The sequence below is a fragment of the Anopheles merus genome, unplaced genomic scaffold (assembly GCF_017562075.2).
Source record: "Anopheles merus strain MAF unplaced genomic scaffold, AmerM5.1 LNR4000606, whole genome shotgun sequence".
NCBI classification, from domain to species: Eukaryota; Metazoa; Arthropoda; class Insecta; order Diptera; family Culicidae; genus Anopheles; species Anopheles merus.
The window spans coordinates 67-18,280 of NW_024428186.1; the positions used below are offsets into that span (position 1 = coordinate 67).

Below are 18,214 nucleotides of genomic sequence, written 5' to 3' on the forward strand. Positions count from 1 at the left end.
GCCAACCCTAGTTTGTAGGCATACCGAAACCAGACACAGGCAATTTATAGCTTCGAGTTGTGACGCAAACGGTGTATGCAGTGAACCAGAGGTAAAAATGACTTATAAACCAGCACCTATGATTTATGAAGTCAAATCAGTTATTTTATTTTATAATTGAAGCGCTTTCGTTTAATACTTCTGTGCACCTTTGGTTATCTATAACCGGTAGGAAAGGATAAATATGTTAATACCAACAAGCACAGAGTGAAGGTCGGCAGGAAATGCAATACAAAAAAAACAACATACACACACCACATTTTATTGAACTTCGTTCAACAACAAGATTTATCATGTCCACTGAAATAAAAGGGAACACACACAGACATACAGACAGATACACAATCATTGAAAAACGAAAATAATCCTATTTATAAGGTTCTTTAGTACAGCTGTGACCACTACATGTGTTCGACATGGTCAACTTTTACGTGAAGAATGGACGCAATTGCAACCATATAAATGGAGGTGTGTCGCTTGCGATCTCTGGGCATACACAAAACGAGCGGGAACATACCCTACCGATGCTTTTTCCTTCAGGATGCTTTTTTTCACAATCGCATAACATTTTTTCGAGAATGGACACAATTTTTCCTTCATTATTTTGCGGTAGTAATGGCCGTTTGGAGATTTCGTAGCATTCAGGTTAGTTTGACCGTTGAATATGAATATTTCAGCGACAGAATTACATCGTTGTGTATAACGCAATATGTAGCAAGGGTTTAATTTAACAAAATGATTAAAAAGAATATTGGAGCAAGCAAACACATTGATGAGTTTGGAAATAGTAGCTCGCCAAGGTTAAATGGTGAATTAGTCACAGTTTGGGTTGTATCTACTTCAAAACACACGTGCGATGGGAAATAAAACACCACAAAAACGCTTTGATCAACCCTTTTCCCTGAGATTATCTCTGGCGGCATCAATCGCTTATATTGAGTGCACAGATGTCAGGCAACATTCAGGTCGCGGTAGGAAAAGTTTACTAGCATCAATTAAAATAAATCTAAATCCTTACGGGTGCTTTTATTGCTCAGCCCGTCGCAAATGCGAAACACTAATTAAGACAACCATTCATATCTCCATGCCGTGTCACTCTCTGTAGCTCTGGTATGCGGGTGGAAGTGTTTCAACTTTTCGTTTCAGTTCGATGGCATTGTTCGGCTGGAAACGTTTCATTTTCTTCATTTCAACTCAGAACTCTCGGTATGCATCTGAAGTTTATGAAAGGCTACGGCATTCTTACGACGTCAAAACTTTTTCTTTCCGATGAGCTAGACAGTAATACGTGCTGTTTCGACGTCTCCAATTGAAGCCGGCCATGAGACACTACTATTCATGATGGAACATAGAAGATTTACGTAAATAAATTTTAATTATACGCTTACTATCCAGCCCTAGCAGAGGCAGCGGAACCATTCAACAAACAGAGATTATCAATTAAAGCCCGCATAAGCATCGATACTCATTATGAGTTGTATAATTTAGTGTTCATTTTAATTTAAAACACTAAAATGGGCAATAAATAGCACCAATAGCAATAATAGCAATAATGTTTGAAAGTTTGTATTATTCTTTTCATTTTAAAGCAACTTTTGGAGCAACATGCTCCCTTCAACCCTAATTATTTCAGAAAAATTTATCTAAGACTATTCTACGATTTGATGCATAATTATTACAACGATGTAGTTATATTTTGTAAACCAAGCGGTGCGAAAATATCTAACGAATAGCAATGTGCAAAAAAAAGCACTCGAACATATTACTCGCAGCGCTTTTGGCATTAATTATTTTATTATGTTTCAAGCGCAGCTTACAGAACAACATTATGCTCTGCCTGTGTCTCGGAGGAAACGAAACATTACCGTGCTACGATTGCCTATTTGGTTACGGTTCAGTGAAGTACCTCTCGCGTTGCCATTAGGATACGAAATGGATACACGTTGTAAATCATTCGCCGGCTGCACGTCCTGCCACTCTTAATAGCTGCTAGAAGCATTCAGATCGAGGCGTTGTCACGTTGGATTGTTCACTGATAGGTTAAAGTGGAAGTACAAATGAGCCCTTCAGTTCGCCGCGGTTCCATGTGTTTCCTTTGTGAGTCGTTGACCTTTTATTCGTGTTAGCCGCAACAATGCGATACCCAGGGTGCGGATGGTAATTAACCGATAAAACCAATATGTTACCCAATATGCTAGGCGACCATTCTTACCGCAGCTGACTGTGCATTAGGGTAGGATTTAGCCTTAGTTATAGGTGTGTTTCTTCCCCCTGAAACATATTCTCGATGTGGAAACAATGATTCATATTGGTAAAAAATTTAGCCGTGCGCTTTTCATTACATTCGGTTCACTGACATATACTTGTTGTTGCTTTTGACCAAACTTACCTTTAAAGAAAAATAAAACATTGCATGTTTTTAGAGTGTTTACGGTCAACGTGTATCACACGTTTAACGGATTTTATTCAGATCGTTAGACAAGATGTATGACGTCTTCTATTTGGCTACGCGGACATGCCGGCTTGCTTCTACAGGTTTTCGCAACTTATTCAATGCAAAGCAGCCGAATAGTCCGTCCTTGCTACGGAGGAACAGTCCATATGAGGCCCATGACAGACATGTTATGACTTGTACGAGTTGACGACTTTACCACGGGACCGACCTGCAAGTTGCATGAATTAACAGTCACTAATGCACTATACATCAACTATACTACACAATATACTCAGCTACTCTGAGCCAATCGACTGTTGATTCGTTAACTTTTACATTAAAATGTAACTAAAATTTCAACTCCAGCTTAAATCCAATTCAATTTAAATGCCTTCTTTTTTTTCAATCAAAGTATGTTTCACATCAAATGTGCCTTTAAAAGTCTGTATTAATATTTCCTCTTGCTAGCCGCAATTTACGGAGTCTCTGTTGCTTACACCGTCTTAATTTCCTCCTGTCAACATGTCTAATGGAATCGAGGGGTCGTTTGGTGAAAGCGCCATAGCACGCTTCATATTTCCCTATCTGGTTGGGTTTTATTGAAACCGCTAAGTAAGCATCGTCCTACCTTCCGAGCAGTTAACATTGTACCAACTCATCGCCTCAACTGCACTGCTACCCATGCACACACCGAGAGACTTTGTTCAAACAATCAAGGGATCCCGGATGCGCCGAGAACCCTCGTTTCAAAAGACCGTTTAATAAGACTCCGGGCGAGCCTGGGGCTATTGCATTTACGCTCATCCCTTCAGAGGGATAGAGAAAATGACTACTTGAAATCCGCCTGTCATCTGTCGCCCTTCCGTTAGGGACGGACACCTCTGCTAACACATCCTGCATTTGAACTTGGGATTCTTTCAGCGCATGTTAACGATTTCTCCATGAATCGCAAAGCATCCCTGTTGCGATGCGAACTTACTCGAATAAATCGCAATTGTTGTACTAATGATTATTCATAAATTTCATAATCCTCCACAACCTTTGCATACAAAAATGCATTGCAAATAGCGAGTCCTTGCACGATTACCATCTGCGGTGGTAGCAATCATACATTTACATTTGTGTTTAATTCCAACTTGTACCAGTTTAATTTAAAAGTGATTCCAAGAAACTGAAGTACAATTCAAACTTAATTTGAAACAAAATGTTTAAATTTTAATTCATTTGTGTTGTTCATCCTGAAAAACAGCAGTACGTATGTTAAGCGAAACTATCACTGGCATAAATAATAACAACAAGCAAAAAGGCAAGCATTTTGTATACATAGCTAAATTGAAGCTCACGCAACTTAAGTAATTGAAAATCAATTCCGTCAAGACTAATTCAATTTAATGTATCCCTTTTATAAGATCCATTGCATAATAACTGTCGAATTTGAGCCGCATTTCCAATAGATATGTCTGAAATTATTGCCTGATGTGCCTGAATGCATCTTAAGCGGATATTAAGAATGTTCGTCGTTGGTTTGAAATCCCATAATTGGAAATTCATTCCCATGAAATAAAATTCCGGCTCGAGCCCAGCCACCCCAGCTAACGGTAGAGTTCAAACAGGAGGGTTGACCAAAGGCAGATAAGGGCAGATGGTGAGACTACTACACCTTTTGTAACAGTGCGATTGCCCACATACAGAACACCGCGACCAGAAAGGGACACATGGTAGGAAGTGGAAAAAATTAATCGAACACGCTTGAGAGTTATTTCAGCGAATAATTAAGAACAGTGTTGAAAATCTCACATATCAATTTGCTGATTGTACTATCCCTTTGTTTGCAGAAATGTTCATTACTACTAAGGCGCTTATAAATGAGTTCCTTTCAGTGAAAGATAGAACGCTCTTACATGCCACGTTATTTTTTATGATACATACGATTTCATCATCTCGGAGTTGTAGTACGACAGAAGTAATAGCAAAACGCCTACCTGATTCGTAAATGGATGTTCCCGCTGTGCTGACAAAACGGTCGAGCTATTGGTGAATTCTCCCCGTAGATAGGCTTTTCTCAGCTTTCAATTAATGGCTTATTTTAAGTAGCGCCTGTAACATTAAAAATAAAAAGGTGAAAACGCTTCCCTCGACGTCATTCGCTAAGTACCGATATCAACCGGCCATTAAATCCCTTCCAATATAAATCTTTCTCTTATTGGGAGGGACATTCTTTTGAAAGCTTTCGTTGATTTTGTAGATTATATTGCTAAAGTGAAAAAACGGATGGACCAAGTGGTTATTTATGTTCGAAAGCAAGATAGTAAGAAACGATTGACCTTAAACAAATTTGTGATTGTAAATGTTTCTTTGAAAACTTTTCAGGCTAAACCGTCTGGACTCGTTACTTGTTAAATCACAAGACCAAGTATAAGTAATAAGAATAACTTTCTTTAAGGGAAAGAGCGATATAACATATATTAATGATTGATTTAGTTCAGTTTTGGAATGGCTTCGTATAAATTATTAAAATAAGTTGTAATATAAAAATATACTATATAACCATCCATTCATACCATGCGTGTATTTTATCAGTATCCATTTATTGTTGCTATTTGGTTTTCATTGTTACAGCATACATTGTATTAATTTCGCTTTCCCTAAATTAAAATCATCCCAGTTTTGTTTACTTACTTACTATGATTATTAGTTAAGCTTTCAAAAAGTAAACAGAACTAACATTGATTATCTTTGCCTGCGATGAAGTAAATTAGCATGCATGGTGTGTTCATACTTGCCACCATCATGATTGAGACATCGGTTAGCTCAAACAAACCTTCCACAATAGAGCTTGAATCAAGATGCACCTGCGTATGCAGTGAAAGCCAGTCTTCTACAGTAAATGTGTCTTTAACTGCCTCAGCGTGTCCTCTATACGCCCTTGGCACTTTGCTATCTTTTTATACAAATACTACATACCACACTTTACGACATAATCTAACATTATGGATCCCGCTACCAACAAGAGTAGGATGGAGCTTTTTAAGTGTATTTTATGGGAATGGTCGAAAAAGCTGGTGCCTGCTGCGCGCTAGGATCATGACACGTCCTGGATTGTGACGATACGCACAAGGGTAAACAGCTACACCGTTTTCGCCTTTTGATTCAACGAACGGCTATCAGTGTTTTTGCGTGCGATCAATTTGAGCCTAAAGTTACGGATTTTTCACTTTATCTTATCATGTGCCATTCTTCTTGCTGTTGCAGTTATTAGGTTATTGGTTTATTTAGGTGAAATAACACAAAAATATTGTAAACAGTAGTTTAAAATTCAAGCATACATACATAAAACCCCTATGTCCTAATGTAGTAGTATCGCAAAATTTATATCATCTCAGATATTCATATGCATATTACTAGTTTCTATTTCTAGATTCCGCGAATGGTATGATTTTCGTAGAAACTGGATCGTTCATTTGCTGCTATTGGTTTTCTACCCACCTCTTAAAAACAGCTACCCAAATCGTCGATAGATGGCTCAGTGAATGAAGAGGGTTCATTCCCCAAAAATGGTCAGCAAAACAATTTGCATAATTTTTCGAATGATGTGAAACATAGCAACTCAAATCTGGACATAGCAAATGTTGTTGGTTTTATGATTGTGATGAAAACGCTATCCCAATAGTAACAGCAAGCTGTTCCAGTTTTTAGGAGGGAATAATATTTAAAATACGCCGTGCACAAGAACGCTTCACAAAACTAAAGCTAAACAGATGTTTATATTCTCATCAAAATATTCTATAGTATAAGAACTGATAGCGCTTGGGATTGTTTCTAGGTGTTTTGGACTATTTATGTTCGTTGATCGATTTATATAATTAATTTCTATTTTGCCTTTTTTGCAATCAACTTCTTGAAGAAAAGGGAGTAAGAAAAATGCATCTATATAAAGTGTACTTTAGGCCACTCTCGTGGTACAGTCGTCAATACGCACAACTTTACGCCATATCATTTATGATCGAACAAAGATGCACTTTAAAATCGTTTTGTTTTATTTTTTCTGTTTGAAATGGGTTATAGTACTTTTGATATATTTAAAATATCAACAGTTTTTAAGTTTTTTTATACAATATTTATGCTTCAGCTAAAAAAAAACAGTCCTTCGTGACCAAATGAAAGAATTGAAATATTTAAACACGAAAACACACACACAATAAGCTGTCAAATTAAAAACAATTACTTGCTCCAAATGTTCGTACATAAAGTATCGCGAAATTCGTATAATGCCGTAACAAGTAATACACAGAGTTGGTCATACATACACATATGATTTTGTATAACTTCGATATTTACTGTCTTTTGTAGAAAATCTCTTTGATTTAAAATTATTACATTATTCAGATATTATAAGAAGTAACTATTTGTAACTGTGATTCTCATGTATTATGTATTTACTTATGTTTAAGTTTATTTAACGACTTTGGCTGTACTGGCCGACTCTGTCATGTTTTGTAGAAAAAAAAGTGTACCCTGAGGTTGATAAGGCATTCCTAAACGAGCATCATTGAAATCATGGAAAGAGAAATGTATCAATTTCCACATAGCATAAAGAATATGTTTCTGATAGACGCGAGTAACCGTACGTCTTGTCATCTATGATATAAGCTGATGTTCTGAATTTGATTGTGCACTTAAAGTCATTGGGGCACTTTATGAACGTGAACACACGTAGTTCAAATATTCTTTACCTTATATACGTACCGACGTATGATTGTGCACCAAAACAAATTCTCAACAAGCATTAGCAAGACATGTTCTTCAATTATGCGGTACAGGGAAGCAATCATACTTCGAAAAGAACTATCTCTGATTATTGTAAAATACATGAACATCGATCTTTGGTATTGAAAAAAGAAAATAAGCTAAGGTAGCACAATACTGCTCACTATAATTGATAATCATATTTTCTATGGTGATTCGCATGATGTGATATGAGCGGCTGGGCTGGTGATGCATAGAAAAAGTAAATAACCGAAGTAATATGAATGAGCCTCCATATTTCAAAACATCTTAAATTACGCTTTGAGATTGATGATTGATGTATGTGTAAAATACTCGCAAGTATTTTTCATACCGAACTGCTTACCAATGATATACGTTTGTTGTAATATGTATTGTTTAATTAGGTGTTGCTGGGGTAATATGCACCCTTGGGGCAAAATGCACCTTTTCTATTTTTTATGAACCACGAGTTGTAGTCACGAAAAAAGTAGTCAGCAATCAAGAACGAATTAATATATGGCCGTTCTGAGAGTTATGGGTTCATGCGGTAATACGCACCACTTAACGAGAGTTGATTCATTTTCAATGAAATTCGGTAGCAATTGATGGTTTTGTCAATTAGTATGGTGTTTTAAGGTTAAATGTAGTATTCTATTAAGGAAACTTTTGTCAACAGATCTACATGCACAGAAACACAAAATGTTCACAAAACAATAACTTCATCCCTTCAGCCACGTTTTGGTGCAATTTTGCTTGCCGTTTCCCCTAGGGATAAAAGTCCAAAAATCGTTGTCTTTTCATGCGTAATACAATACCTTCTTCTTCTTCTATTTGACGTAACGTCCTAACGCGGATATGCCGCCTATAAGGCATTCGAGACTTAGTTAATTACCACGCAGCCGGATAGTCAATCCTTGCTGCGGAGGTACGATCGATACTAGGCTTGAACCGAAGACGGCCGTTATTAGTAACTCGAACGACTAAACGACGAAAGCCCTTCTTAACACGACGAGTCGTTGATTGTTATGACCACTTTTTACTAGACATTGCAGTTGTCCTGGTACGCAATAGATTGCTAAGAGGAAAATAAAAGGGAATAAAAAAATAATAAAAAAATAAAAAAATAGATAAAAACATGGACAAAAGGAAAAGCAGAAAATATAAGGACAATGAGATTTGTCCCTTTTCAGGTGTTGTAACCTTTGCGGAGAGTCTTATCCCTTGGACCAGTCAGACGCCCGTTGTTCGTCATTCGCCGTCCAGCTCGTCTTCAGTGCCTTGCCGATGGTTTATTCTCCAGATTCCACCTAATTTGAAGAGTAGTGACGATTGTCCTGGCAGCGACTCAGACGGCTTCATAGGTGTTGCGATAGGCGCACATCTCCAATGTTGTCAACAGAAGTCACACTATCTCAGATTGATATGTTAACCTATAGCAGGATAGTCAGTTTTGCGTAAGGGTAACTGGTCCATACGGAGCTTAATTGATGAATTGCATGTTTTTTTTAAGCAGTGCGAGTAGATGATTGTACCACGGGTCTCACATTGACACGAATACAGTGTTTATTCATGTTTTACATCTTTCAATGCAGGTCTTTCTAAAAGCTACTTGCTACATTCTTAGGAAATTGGGGTTTTTTCTAATATTGTTTGTACATAATAATAATACAAAAATATAAAAAAAAAATATAAAAATAAAAAGAAGTCGCATTATATTTTGAATAAAATATGATACGAATATATAATATAAAAATAAAAATTTTAATTTAAAAACACCCCATGAACTATCTCTTTTTTGCAGAATCTATGGCTCTACCAAGTGGACACTTTCCAGACAGCAATTTTCTAGAGGAAGATAGATATTCTCCTGGATTTCTCACACTAGGACAAAAGTACAGTATAGCGATCGGTTCTACAGTAGTGTTGCCGTGTAAAATTAATGAAACAGGTATCAAATATATCCTTCTATTTCAAAAACAACAAGAAATAATCACACCCCAACTAAACACTCTCAAACACCTTAAACTGATTTGTTCTCTGACGTGTTGTTATAGAAACTCTAGTCAATATGTGCTGGCATGGAAACGCGACATTGCCGTACTAACGGCTGGAAATGTGAAGGTTACCGTTAATCCGAGAATTCGCTTAATGCCAGTGCAAGCGCATACTGATCCACATGGATCGTTGTCAACCGGGTATAACTTAGAAATCCGAGACGTGCGCAATTCGGATGCTGGGGACTACATTTGTCAGATTGGTTCGATGGAACGAAAGAAATTGTACATACACTTGAAATTTTAGTACCTCCAAAAATAGACTACATTTCACCATCGAACAAAATGGACATTCATAAAGGAGCACCGATACGCATGGAATGTCGAGCATCCGGTAATCCGACTCCAAAAATTGTGTGGTCCAGAAAGGTAAGAACTCTTTTATTTTCTCTCTCTCTCATTAGTTTTTATTATCATTGGTAATGAACATTATTATCATTGGTAAAGGGCCGGTCTGGTGGTACAGTCGTCAACTCGTACGACGTAACAACATGCCCGTCATGGGTTCAAGTCCCGAATAGACCGAGCCCCCATACGTAGGACTGACTATTCTGCTATGGTAACAATAAGTCAAAGAAAGCCAAGCTCACTTCACCAGTGGGTAAAGGCAGGCCTTGACCGACAGCGGTTGTTGTGCCAAAGAAGAAGAATGAAACATACAACCACTTTTTACTGTAACAAACATAGTAACAATTACTAAGACACAAATAATGTGGCAGACCGTCATGCTTAATTCATTTCTTGAAAAAATAACTATTTTGTGTTTTTATAACCATAATAATTTAAGTCATTTATAAAGACGAACCTCACGCACGTTTAAAGTCTATTAAAAAGCAAAATTATCTTTCTTCATCTATTTTGTAGAATAACATGATGCCAAATGGAGAGGCAAACAAGACGGGCAACGTACTCGACATACTGCATGCTAACCGACACACCAGTGGTCATTACAAATGTACTGCAGATAATCGTGTCGGTCAACCGGACACCAGAGAGGTTTTCGTAAATGTATTATGTAGGTATTCAAAACATCGGTTGAAAATTATATACAAACAGTTATGCAAGAATTATATTTCACAATATGAATCAAACGATTTGTTCCTGCATCAAACTAATTCATTGAACATGTTTTCACTTGTATTAGATAGACGATAGAAACGAGGATAACATTATAAGAATGAAATGAAAAATAACACATCCCATACAACACACAACACATACCAAATTCTAGTGAAATTTCCAGTTTTCATTTTAATGTGCTAACTTTCTCATCAGTTCTTTCGTGGAAATTTAGACAGTGCATACAATAGCACCCACACGACACTATTTCAGTGTCGTGTAGTACGAAATGGGAGTACCAATCACATGCTACGTGCCATTACTTATTCAGAGTATGTCCATTTATCGCCAAAGTCCAGCACGACTGGGACGTCATCTGTCGTTTCTGTATCCGATTTCCCTCTTGCATATCAGCTCATCCCAAACTTACTAAGCGACTGGTATGCGGACAACATGAGCCCTTTTGTACGGGATAACAGCATTGCTAGAAAAGTTTACGTGTATCAACGCACCGTATTCCTCGTGTGTGCTGTGAACTGCGGGATGCCGGGATGCAAATTCATCTCTCGGAACGAAACAATCTCAAAACTTCGTTTCCGGTACCAATCTACGCAGGGCTTTAGCGCACATGAGTATGCATGCTTGTGAAACGGTAATGAGGGAGAGTCACAATTGCAAGTGAAAAGCAAGGCAAAATGCAATTAAAACCAATAGCCGAGCCTAGCTACTGCAGCATAATAGCAACACTCATTAGACAATTTCAAAATTAAGGACACGGTTTGGTGGCGTACACTTTTTATGCGATGCATGGTACAATCGCGCAGCAATCGCAATTTTTTTTTTTTTTCATTCATTTGCACCCAACAGTTACTGAGCATACGAACAAACAACATATCGCAATCTTTTTCTAACAATGTTTGGCAAAAATGTATTTCTTTCCCATAAGCAAATTTACCATGCCAGATTTATTATCTTTATAGATCCTCCAGAAATTGAAGTAGAACAACCAACTGTGCATAGTGGAATCGGTCACGAGGCTCAGCTGGTGTGTATCGTTCATGGAGAGCCTACGCCAAGTGTGGTCTGGTATCAAGACACTACTCAATCGGAATAACAGAGCAGTTCTCACAACAGGTGCGTTTCAGCAAGCTACTCATGTAGGATTGTGTGCGAAAATATGATAGTAAGAATTGTTACTGCATCGACAACGCCTGCTTACGAGGAATTGAGTGCAACGAATGTCATGCAACTACTGACGGTGGTATAATTTTGTATTAGTCTTTGTCCATGGCGGTGATAAAGTTTATATACTCAACGTAACTATGTTCAGTTTGGTTTATCTTTCACGTTAACAGAAATCTTCATATTGTAATTAAATTGACTTTTGGTTGCACTTTTGTGCATTTGTTAAAGACATTCACTTATAAAGCGAGGAACTAAATACAAAGTTGGGGGCACAATTGATCATCCCGTTTAACATTGTTGGAAATGGCAATTTGGCTGAAATTTGATGATTATTGTTGTATTTGCGACTCTCTTTCCTTTTATTTTTAAAGCAATAATTATTAATAAATAAATTTTGGCAGCATTCATTACAAACATGCTATTATACATAAATATACCTTATCAAACATTATTAGACACATTTTTATCACATATTTTCTCGAAAGACGCATACAGCAATAGGCGAAAATAATGCAAGCAACATATGTCTTCCTTGCTTCGTGGCGTTTTACAACTCTATCATCTAGCGCACATCATTTAAACAAAGCTGAAAAAAACTTCCATAATAATAACCTCCAACCCAACCCCCGCATCGTTGCATACCGGATTTCAGTCACTCACAAGAATAATGTCAGTTACCCATGTGTCGCCTGGTAAATTAAAACTTTCAATTTAATTTACTCGTCTGCGAGAAAAGTCATGGTGGCGGCGTGCGGAAAGCAAAAGTTCCAACTCAACGATATCGTAGCACGACTCGCGCGACAAATGAGTGGAAGTTTTATTATAATAATTCATTTTGAAACAGAAATTGAAACCACCACCATTTTCCTGCATGAGCTTACCAGCCAACCGTCAAAAAGGGAGGCAATACACTTCTTACACAGACGCTCAAGCGTGCTAAGCATAAGATAGCATGATAGCGCACACACCCTGTCAAGAACGTCATGTTGTTCTATCGCTTCTCATGCTGTGAGATGGCAGTGTTTGCCATCACTCGAAACGTTGCCATACAGTGTAGAAGAGACTCGAGCCCTTTCTCCATTTATTCGTCTTGGGCTCTTACTTGATGTGCGAAGGTGGTTTGATGTATGAATGTACGTTGCTCATAAATACTTGGTCCTTAAAATGATTAAGTGGTTTCCGTATTGGAAAGCGAAATTGGAAAAAAAAGTTATTCTTTTACAAACCAGCATAGTATAAGTATAGTGGACACACTTTCGATCGATTGCACATTATTAGTAACTTAGAATCTAGCGTATCTTTGAAGTCCCACATTTTCATTTGCATGTATCTGATTGCCTGTTTAAGCCAGCGAGTGTTATTCGGATTCAGAATGATACTACAGTGAAATCAATGTGTCTAATGACTGAGAAGGTTTTTACTCTCGTACAATCGGAATTGCCAGTCCAGTGCAATCACTAGACAGCCCCAGATCTTCTCGCTTTATAAAATGCCACTACGTAGCAGATAAAACGCATAAAACGGAAACGAATCTCAGTGCGGTATTTCGCAATCAGCAAATATGGTGTCACCCATTCGACAAAAATCGCTCAAGTTACATTTATTTCTGCAAGCATTGCATGTTTCCTGATTTTTAATCCTACTTCTTCTAATGATTCTCGTACTCTTTATCTTTTGCGCACAGAATCGGGGCAACAAGTACAGTCTCGTTATTCGTAATGTTACATACTCAGATATTGGGAACTACACTTGTCAGGCATCGAACGCTCTTGGCAAAGACCGTGGCACGCTGTCCCTCAGCGGATTGCCAACGCTATGTTACTTTGACTCGGTAAGTACCACACCAAAGGTCGTACGATTTTTTTAATAAACCTCGACTAACGAAAACGGCACTCGCTGTAAATTCGTTGTTTCTAAATGATTACATTTTTTACATAGCAGCACTCCCCAATTCCCAGTAACACTTAGGTTTAATTCATTCTTATGTCAGCAGTTGATACGTACCTCGCATGACTTAAGACACGGCGCCAGTAAAACCAATCCAATTATTTTGCTTTTCAAACGTAAACATTCTACCTAAATTATGTACAACCTGTCCCAGTTATGTCTACAGTATAGTCTAGAAATGTTTGGTGAAAAATCATATTTATTGCAGCCAACACTCAGCAGCTATCGAGATCAGTACAACATCTCCTGGACTGTACAAAGCTACTCTCCAATCCGCGAATATCGTCTGTTCTTCCGGCTTGCCTCGAAAAGCATGCATCTTTTGCACCACGAGAACCCCCTTGACAATCACATCTACAGTGATCGACCAGCAACAAACAGCCACCTGTATAGCAGCCCATTCAGCGGCAGCGTCAGTGCCACGGTGGCGACCAGTGGGAAAACGTTGTCATACCGGAGATGAATGATTACGGTGCACCCAATCACTTCTACAATTTGGTGCCTCCGTACGCCACGTACCAACCCACTATTCGGCATCGGATGAGCTTTCAGCTGAAGAACCTCAAACCAGCTAGCAACTATGAAGCACGGGTACAGGCGCGGAACGATCATGGTTGGAACAAGCTGTCGAGTATATTTCACTTCTCCACTCGTTCGGAAGGTATGTCTAGCAGCAGGGTGTAGGGATGGGGAAGGGCAGGTATGGGGCGGTATGGGTGGCTGAAACTTTTCCGGCAAGAAATTAGTGAATCTCATTATTTCGATTCCTTTTTGCGCTGGTGTGTGAGGCACTAGAGAATAAATTTACCTGTTCATTCAAATCATTGCCAAAAGCAAACGTTTGCCAAACGACGTTAGGAGAAAAAAGTACTTTCATACCTCGTTTGGTGAGTTTTGTTGTTTTAAACGACTTTTTTTATGTGCTTTCATGGCAATGCTGTCGTTTACATACCTGTTAACTTTGCATACAAATCGGCATTGCATTTGTTCTATCATGTGAGTTCCATGTAGTATGGTCCTTCTGCTCTAAGCGTATGTTTTCGAAGTAATTATTCACTTAAACACGGCGTGGTCGTTGTCAGTAAAACCAACATAATGCAAAAAACACATCCAAACCACGAAATTACTTCCATTAATTACATGATTTGTTCTCACATTTTGTTTCTATGTTCTTCTCTTAAACCCCACATGGTTGGGGTGTTTTTTTTTTTCTTGCACTCTCCCACTTGCTTAGATATGGAACTGGAGCCATCCGCACAACCTGCCGTCCACGGTGCCGGGTTGCTAGATAAGGGACTGCTGAGCAGCAGCGATGCTAGTACGATCACAGGCACTCATTTACATAAATCATGGACACTTTCCATTTTCATCGTATTAATTACCACACACCTACTGCCGTCGTTGTATCACGCTGCCTTATCGGTGGTATGATTTGCGTATCTTCCACTTTCCATTCCAATGAATCATTGAAAACTCGCTACATGGATTCGCATGTACGCCGAGCATCGTCACTTCCGTTTCGCCGTACTACTACACCGTCGGAGTCACCAAAAATCCACCGAATTTCCTCACCGGGGCACTGTGTGTTATGGAACCGCAGGTATGGAAACATATTATCAACAGCAACCACTAATTTATGGGCACAGAATATTCAAGCATGCAATCGACGATACTCAATTTCAATTTGCCATTAATCTAGTAAATTAAGTTCAGTTCATACACAGCACGTACTCCCAGACCTTATCATGAGTTATGGACAAATGAGACAGTTGTTTCGATTACGATGTCAACAAATTGCATACTAAGAAGTTTAAGGGACAACCATGTGGTGCTCTTACAATAGTGTTCATATATTCGGAACAGAATAAGCGCCACCGCTATGTTCGCTGTTTTTTTTTTGGTTGATTTGATCATTGTTCCGCTGCCGTGTTTATCGATACAATCACAATCAAACATAGATTGATTCAATTGACAAGGAATTTTTATATTTCTAAATGAAAACACAATAGAATTTCATATGCAGTTAGGTAAATGATGTAGATAATACTTTTGCCATGAAAATAACTACCCAATACTTTGATTAAAGCTTAGTTGGAAACAAACAACGCTCTAGCTGAAGCCACAAAAATTAATTACAAAAATGGCAAATAGTATGGAAGTGCTTGACATGGTTAGTGTAATATATTAAATGCATTTACAAGAAGGGTCACTACGAAACTGTGCGGCTAGAGAAAATGGGAAAATATACGAACGCGATACCAAAGAGTTATCGTTCCAGCTTATAACAATCTTCCCTTAAATCTTGTAAGTGTATTAAACAGAATTGATCCTAAAGTATTTTATGCTCGTCAGCTTGGTAATGTCCATTTATCATTCGTCACATCACTTCCATTACTCGCTAGAGCCACTGTCTTTACCAATCATGAAAACAAACTCAAATGATGTTACATATACCATTGCCAACACAGATACTTTCAAAGACGTGTAGTTAGTCGACCTCGTCATACCAATGTGCGACGTAACAACATACCCTTTTTGTGGGTTCAAATCAGGAAAGGAAACCGAATACTGATATTCCTGACCACCCTGTTCTCAGAAGATAAACACATATGGCTAAGATCAGGCCTAGATCAAAGAGGGTTGTTGCGCCAAACACCAGATGCATGCAATGTACTTGCGCTCCAGACATTCCACAGAAATACAATTGACATAATCATTTATTATCCTGAAATAATCCAGCTAGAAGATAGAACTTCATATACAAAAACTCAGTCCTTCAGAAACATGTGTAAATAGATCTTTTGCAACGTATATTCCTTCCACGTTACAGTTGCAATCAAGGTAACTGAAACTGTCAGCCCAAAAACAAGATTTTACAATCTTTACAGCAACTGAAAATAACCGACTATTGCATCATCATACGCACAAAAGACGATATGTGAGATAGCAATTTCGTTCTCATGTAAAAATAATTTATGTTATGGGACCACTAAGGAGAGATCAATTACAGCTATCACAAAGGATAGGTAAAGCTATGCTACAAAATAAGAACGAACAAAAGAAAAACAAATCAAAACCATGTTAACATTCCAGCAAAATAATGCATATTTACTCTACAAAGAAAAAGAAACGAAATCTGATTAACAATTTTGAGGGCTTTGCCGTATTTATTTTATTATTTTTTAGATTCAAACAACAAAGACGCAAAGAAAGCTTTGACACGGAGTAAATTACAGCTCGCTTAAGTAGTATGTTAGCAATATTCGTTTTGATTTGCATTTGACTACAGCTTTTCAAGATAGGAGCTTATACATATTTAATTACCGAACATATTGCCGAACAAAAATTAGAATAACATGCAGTTTTTTTTCTAACTAAAACAAAAACAAAAAACTTCCATTAAACTTTGTTTTTCAAGCTGTGTGCCTGGCGTACGCTGTACAGTACGTTTTTAAGAATTTATTCAACTCTTAAGAGAGTTGCATACTACATAGCTTAACATCACGCCCCAATCTGGATTAGATTATAACCTGGGTCAAGCAGCAGAAGCCAGCATTTTATTGTTCAACAACGGTTCGCTACCGGATTTGCAGAATCAACCACTTAACGGCAGTACAGAAAATCTTCTCAAGTCAAGCTTGTTGTCATCCTGTATACTTAATGATTGACGAGATGTATATTAAACGACGTCTGAAGTAAAACTTTTTGAAAGCGTGCTTTACACGTTTCATGCTATAATCATTGAAACAATATAACCCCAGCAGAAAATTTTTACCCGTTTGTGTATACACCACTTTGCTAACATACCGCGAAGCTCACCTGACTGTGACGAACGAAAGCTCTTTGTCGAGTTGTTTTTGAAAATTATCATAGATGAAAACGGTAGACTCGTGCGCTTGCACAAGCCGAGCGGCTTCTCCAAATATGAGACGTGCCATATCATTTTGAACACAAGCCAAAAGCATCGTAAGGGTAGTTGTGTGAACATAAACGATTGCTCAAATTGTGTAAAAGGCACTGTAAAAATCTCCTAGTTTTATAGTAATATAAACGTTATCTGTATGTGTGCATGTACATTGCATGCATACAAAGCACCGATTGTGCAATGGAGAAAATCTTAATTCTATCCCATTACATTTGCTGCATGGATTCATTTCAACCAAAATTATGAAATTTCGAAAAAGCTTGAAATTATCATATCTAAAAATATAGACCCAAAATAAAAAAAGACAAAACATCTGGGGTAAGCACAATGTAAACATAGAAGATGATTAAAGATGAAAATATTATTTATTTCATCATCATCAGATGAAAAAAACCTTAGCAATAGAATCATTCACGGACGAGCTATGTAAAACCACAAACGTTATGTGTCCCAAACAGTACAACGAATAATTGTACTGATTGTGAAAGTGTAGTTATACAAAAGAAGCATCCAATTGATCCAAAGGTACGATATACAATACAGTAACAACGAAAAAAAAGCTGAAATACAGTTCAATGAAATGAATCGAAAAAATAAGTTTTTTTTTATTTATCGAAAGATTACTGGTAAGATATTTACATTTTTTCTTAAATTAGAACTAAACGTTTAGAAATCAAAAAAAAAAACAACGCAAACAGCTTCAAAAAAGGTAAGTTGTAGGAAAGTAATAAAATTATTTATAGTTTTAAAATTATAGGAAAGTTTCAGCTACCTTAAAATGTGTTAAAAATGTTTCAAATTGGA

At 37.6% G+C, this 18,214-nt stretch overlaps 1 protein-coding gene across 1 annotated transcript; it reads left to right on the forward strand.

The window, feature by feature from the left end:
* Window positions 1-9,294: 9,294 nt before the first annotated feature.
* On the forward strand, window positions 9,295-15,130 carry LOC121602759 (limbic system-associated membrane protein-like; the record flags this gene model as incomplete). The annotated part of the gene is given in 9 exon segments (XM_041931519.1): window positions 9,295-9,506; window positions 9,509-9,663; window positions 10,159-10,309; window positions 11,334-11,456; window positions 11,459-11,487; window positions 13,223-13,369; window positions 13,694-13,855; window positions 13,897-14,146; window positions 14,720-15,130. Coding segments are annotated over 9 exon segments (1,426 nt in total), but the record flags the coding sequence as incomplete, so codon positions are not given.
* Between the last annotated feature and the right edge of the window lie 3,084 nt (window positions 15,131-18,214).